At 43.0% G+C, this 6,000-nt stretch overlaps 1 protein-coding gene across 1 annotated transcript in view; it reads left to right on the forward strand.

Annotated features, from left to right (window-relative positions):
• Positions 1 to 5,053, forward strand: part of nck2a (NCK adaptor protein 2a) — a 57,966-nt gene extending 52,913 nt beyond the window's left edge. The window contains exons 3-4 of the mRNA XM_050048496.1: positions 175 to 941; positions 1,387 to 5,053. Coding sequence (XP_049904453.1) covers positions 175 to 941; positions 1,387 to 1,581 — 962 coding nt within the window. The 3' untranslated portion in view covers positions 1,582 to 5,053. The remainder of the gene's footprint in view (positions 1 to 174; positions 942 to 1,386) is intronic.
• The last annotated feature ends 947 nt before the right edge of the window (positions 5,054 to 6,000 follow it).

The following is a 6,000-nucleotide window of genomic DNA, read 5'->3' on the forward strand; positions in this document are numbered from 1 at the left end:
TTTGCAAACAAGTTTGCCGTATTAAATTATAGGTTGAGAATGTGTGAATGTTGTGTTTACAGTTGTGGCCAAAAAAAATCAATAAATGTGGGTTTAAAGTTCATTTAAAGCAAATGAGAAAATACAAAAAAACATTTTTCATGTCATTCTTGTTTGTCTCTGACCATGCTGCAGGTTTGGGAAAAACCAAGAGGAAGACAAGTGCCCGCGATGCTTCCCCAACGCCAAGCTCAGACACAGAGTACCCCTCCAATGGCAGCGGGGGCGGAGGAGGAGCTGCTGAAAGGATCTACGACCTCAATATCCCCGCCGTGGTCAAGTTTGCCTACACAGCAGAGAGGGAAGACGAGCTGACCCTGGTCAAGGGCACCAGGGTGGTGGTGATGGAGAAGTGTAGTGACGGCTGGTGGCGGGGCAGCCAGGGAGGCCGCGTGGGCTGGTTTCCCTCCAATTATGTCCTGGAGGACCTCGGCGGGGCCGATGACAGAGAGGAGGGAGATTCCTCACAGGGCTACCAAGGAGGCTCTCAAGGGACTTTGCTGGCCAATGGTCGTGCAGGCGGCCGCGGCGCAGTGCTCCACTTGGTTCAAACACTCTACCCCTTCAGCTCTGTGACAGAGGAAGAGCTGAACTTTGAGAAGGGAGAGGTCATGGAGGTGGTGGAGAAGCCTGAGAACGACCCAGAGTGGTGGAGGTGTAAGAACTCACGTGGCATGGTGGGCCTGGTGCCTAAAAACTATGTGGTGGTGCTGGACGAGCGGCCCGGTCTGCCCTCCTCTACGTCGAGCTCCCCGCAGAACCGTTTCGTGGCACCGGCACGCTCGGGGAAGTTTGCTGGGAGGGACTGGTACTACGGCAACATCACCAGACACCAGGCCGAGTGTATACTCAACGAGAGAGGAGAGGAGGGCGACTTCCTTGTACGAGACAGCGAGTCATCGGTGAGTCTGTGGGGTGAAGTCATGGCAGTGTTTTATTAGGAAGGCAGGAAGAAATGAGGCAGAGGAGAATATTTAATACATCTTAGTAGAATCAGAGAGATCAGCGTTTAAAAACGTGACTCCAAATTAATATTCCTGAGAGTGAAGAATATGACACATATGTATCAAGCCAATCATTCCTACTTGCATTAAAGTGTCAGAGTAACCTTTAAGAGCAGCTTTTAAGTGATTACCTAATTTTAGCACGTCTGCTCAGAGCAGTTATTTTTTTATTATTATTTTTATTTTAGTCCAAAATTTTACATGTTGCAGTTTGAGTAATAGTCCCACATCTTTAAATGTGAGAATACTGCCACCTGCTGGAGTGAAGAGGTCCATCTTTCAATTTTTATGTGTATTGCTGTCACTCTCTCATATTTCTAACTGTCTCCCTCTGTATTTTCAGCCCAGTGATTTCTCTGTGTCCCTGAAGGCGGCTGGTAAGAATAAGCACTTTAAAGTGCAGCAGTTAGATGGAGTGTACTGTATCGGCCAGCGCAAGTTCAACTCCATTGATGAACTTGTGGAGCACTACAAGAAAGCCCCCATCTTCACCAGCGAACACGGAGAGAAGCTGTACCTGGTCAAAGCGCTGCTGTGATTCACACATCCTCACACCTACACTGGATCTCACGCACACAAACACACTCTTCATACACACATATGCCACCCCTAACTGTCTTAACTCAAGCCTTAGCTCTGGACCCTCTCGCTGTGGCGTCTGTACTCCATCCAGTTTCATCTGTCGCCCTCCAGTGGCGATCTGATGAAACTTGTTCTAGCTCTATAACCGAGTAAGATGGCGAGCACTGTGTCAGCAAATACCCAGCTACATCCTCCATGTACAGCACAGTGCACAATAAGCCTCTGTCTCTTGGGTGTGCTAACATGTGCAGTGACCAGATCTGCTGCTAACAGAATGCCCGAGGCCTTGTTGGGGGTTGAGCTCTCCTTCTGATGTCATGCATAATGTTCATCTACTACCACGCACATCGTAGGTTACACCATTGCTCTTAATCCACACAGAAGGACAGACGTTTAAAAGTTCAAAGAGGACTCGAGCCTCTGAGGGACCTTACCTGTCTAAGTTCTGGCCATTGTTTTATTTTGTTTGTTTATTTTAAAAAAGAAATGCTTGTTCCTGAGTTAACTTTGTTTTTTAAGATAATTTAAGTTCCTCTCTGGAGGTCTGCCGTTTCATTCAATGACTTCACAAAGTGACCAGAATCACTCTCTTGCCTTTTTCTCCTTATTTCTATCATTCCTCTACATGATTTCTCTCCCTTTTTGAACTTGTGGCTTCTCTCATTTTTGTCAAATTGTTTCCATCTCCAGTTCACAGGCCCTGTCATTAGTATTGATGTTATTAATAATCTGGATACAGTACTTCCTGTAATATTTCTAAAAGGCAGCAGGGGGAGCATTACTGCAATAGGGGAGACCTCTGATTTCCTGTAGAGTTCGAATGTTTATCAATGTAACCAAATGTGCCACCCTGTACCCATACTACTGGCTCCAGGTCTGCACTGCACTCACCATACTTGGCATTCGTTGCTAGTTCTATGCTCATGCTTTATATTGTGTCACGTTGACCATGTTCCTGTTCTGTTCTCCAGTATGTGTCTGTAGCTACATGAGGATACTGACTGAAGAATAAATAATAATAATAAATCTTTTCGGTAACTACACTTTGATCTCCTCCTGCGAATGAATACAGCTATAAAAGAGTACCTCCTCTGGTGTAGTATTTGTCGAAGATGAATATATCTTTGTGAACTGTTTTGCAAGAAAAGTGTCATTATACCCCAAAAACTCACAATTTAGTGATTGACTGAGACCTCAATAATTAATGTACTAAGAAGGGATGGCCCTGAGTTCCACACTTATAAATCACAAGTAGTCGTTCATAGGTCAACAAATAATTTGGAAATACTAATTCATGAAACCAGCAAGGCATAGATACTGACCGTTCGCTAAACCCCGTGCTGCAAGTTTGCAAATCTTAGATTAAGGCATGAAGGCATGACCTGCCCCCCTGACATTCTTACCTTTACCCTAACCAATTCCACTTATTTTGCCGAAGCCTAACCAATCCAACCAACAAAGGCAACGAGCACTAGCAAATCAGAGGGAGAGTAGGCGGGCCATGCCTTCACTGTGCTAGCATTTCCAGGGTCCGCTCCATTTTAGTGTGCCGGTGCACCACTTAAAACATAAGGGTGAGGGCTGACAACACTGTTTTAATGGAGTGTAATCTTTCAGCCAGGGGCAGCTGAAAGAACAATGTTGGCCTACACAACAAAAGTTATGGTAGCTTTACTAGTCGACAAATAATTGCCTGCATGGACAGCAATGTTCACAATACGATTTTATGTAAGCCTGAACAACATTCATCAGTTCTGAGCCATGTGGTCATGGTGGCGTATACACTGCTCTCGCTGCTCGAATTTAGCAGCTGATCTGCCGGCTACGACACCCATCAAATGGTGAGGAGACTCTGCCTACTCGGTGCACTGCAGGCATTTGCCAGCACAGAAATGGTGCAGACCCACAGATTTGCTTCCCAAATATCAATTGTCCAATCAGAGCTTGGCGACCGTAACTAGGCATGGCAAATCTGTCAACAAGGCATTTAACGTCAGGGCAGAGTTTAGAGATTTTCAAGCTTGTATAAAAGTACAAATATTGGATTAAATGGCATGTGTATCCGCTTAAAATGTAATCATTAACATGCCCAGCTAACTAACTTGCTACCTGCAGTAGTAACGGAGCATAACAAGGGGTCTCATGTATAAAACAATGCATAGAATCCATACTAGAAATGTACATACGGACAAAAGCCATAAAAGGCGTGCGCCAAAAATACTCGACAGTTCTACAATCAGGCTTTCACCTCACCATCTGCCATTCCCCATCTCCAAAATGTTCGTAAGCATGTGTCAAAGTTTCTCCAATGAAGTCCATTCTTATAGATCACAACTTTTGCGTGGGATGTGGCGTATGCCTCTTTCATGCCTCGTTATGTGCATACGCAGTGTTTATAAATGAGACCCTAGGCCCCCGGAAAGCTGCTTAGCCTTGCAACAATTTTTCCTAGTGGCCACCTGTGGTATTGCAGCAAAAAAATCCCCCACAGCCCAGAAAGCCTTTTCCCCATAGGCCACCATCGTAAAAGACAAGTCTGTAAAACTGTTGACAGGTGCCTTGAACTGCAATGGCTAATTATGACTTTTTACATTCTGAATTGTTGAGCCATGGTGGTTTTGTATTTGTAATACTTTCCTGGAGCCAAGAAAAGCGATTACAAAAACAGTTTCTTGCAAACTAGAAACATTTTGGCGTATTCTCCAGTCGAGCAACTCCATTGGCGCCATCTTGGGGTCTGATATCTTAAGTATTATTAACATCTGCGAGCTTAACTTCCAAGGCCAAAGATCTCATCTTTAATTAGCCAGCAAGTTAGCTACGGCTAATTCAATCTGACAGCGACAGTTGCCATTCTTTTAGCTTGCAAAAACGACCGCTGCTGGCTTAAATTGAGATACCTGCTTTTGTCTGCCTCTGGTCAAAATCAAGCACCTGCTGTTTTAGAAATGTAAACTAATTTTAAGTAGCGAAACTGCTATCAATATCATATTAAACAAGAAGTGCTACACAAGGCCGTAACTTTAGACAAACCTAGCGGTAACAAAGGTGGGCGGGGCTTAACGAACGGTCAGTTTATAATAAGAGACGTCTTATATTGTCAAGAAACCAAATATACTGTCACCTGGTCTACAATGAAAACAAATATTCTAGTACTACCAAACATTTTCCTTGTCTGTTTTCTTTTTCTTTGTGCATTTGTTTACCAATGGAAGTGTTGTTGATCACGGGGTCCTCAGCTTTTATATGATATATCTGAATGTTATTGAGCATTGTTATTTAATTCTTGTCTCCACTGTATGTATATATTCAAAATAAGATGAGGTGCATATATGAATCGCTGAGATCAAACTATGGTACTGTATCACCGACAACGTGATGAGAATTGAAATACTTTTGTTCAATAAAGTTTTTGAAGAATACTAAAATGACTTGCGTTGAAATGTCATCTTTGCTGTCCTGCTGGTTGAACTGGACAAGATTAAATTTATTTGGAAGATACTTTTGTCCAATGTTACATTTTTTCCAGTATACAGACACATCAGGAGCAATTTGGGGTTCAGCATCTTGCTGAAGGACACCTTGACATGTGGACAGGAGGAGCCACAGATTGATTGATCAACCCTACGCTTAATGGCCGACACACTCCACCACCTGAGCTACAGCTGCCCAATCTGTCGTCAAAATCTGCTTTCTAAATGTACAAAAAGGGTGACCCAACTGCCACATAAGGCTGGACTCACTACCTTTTCATGGTGAATTTAGCCAGGAGTAGCCTTCCTCAGGACACTGATAGTTTGTTGAACCACTGTGTACAACCACTGTCAGCTATTAAAAGTCCCTTCAGGGCAGTTATCCCCTACACACTGTATCTGTCAGCTGGTGTAACCAGTCTACCTGATATCTGAGGTCACCTGAGAGGAGTTGTTTGTGTCTGCGTCAGTCATGATTAAACCACCATCTGCCTCTCAGCTTTGAGCTGCCATCAGTTGGGATTTCATTTCTCTATGTGAGAGTGATGACTGGAGCACCTCAGCAGTACTGTGGTTTATGTACTATAATTAATAAGGATTACCTTTTGGATGAAGTTCAATTTGTGTTTTGGACCAAACATCATTTACAGAAGAATCCCCACCTCTAACAGGAACAATAAAAAAGGAAAGGAAAATGTATGTTACTAGTTATATTTGGGCAATGTTAAAAGATGTATTAATGATTATGTGTTAATCATAATTCAACAACTTAACACTGTAATTCATAGTATAGCTATATTATATCCTTCTAATGACATAATATACTTTTACATTTTTTTGATATGCCATACTATGACTTTTTTTCTGACACTTTATGATATAGATTAGATTAGATTAGATTA

Source organism: Epinephelus moara, chromosome 7, assembly GCF_006386435.1.
Source record: "Epinephelus moara isolate mb chromosome 7, YSFRI_EMoa_1.0, whole genome shotgun sequence".
Taxonomy (NCBI): domain Eukaryota; kingdom Metazoa; phylum Chordata; class Actinopteri; order Perciformes; family Serranidae; genus Epinephelus; species Epinephelus moara.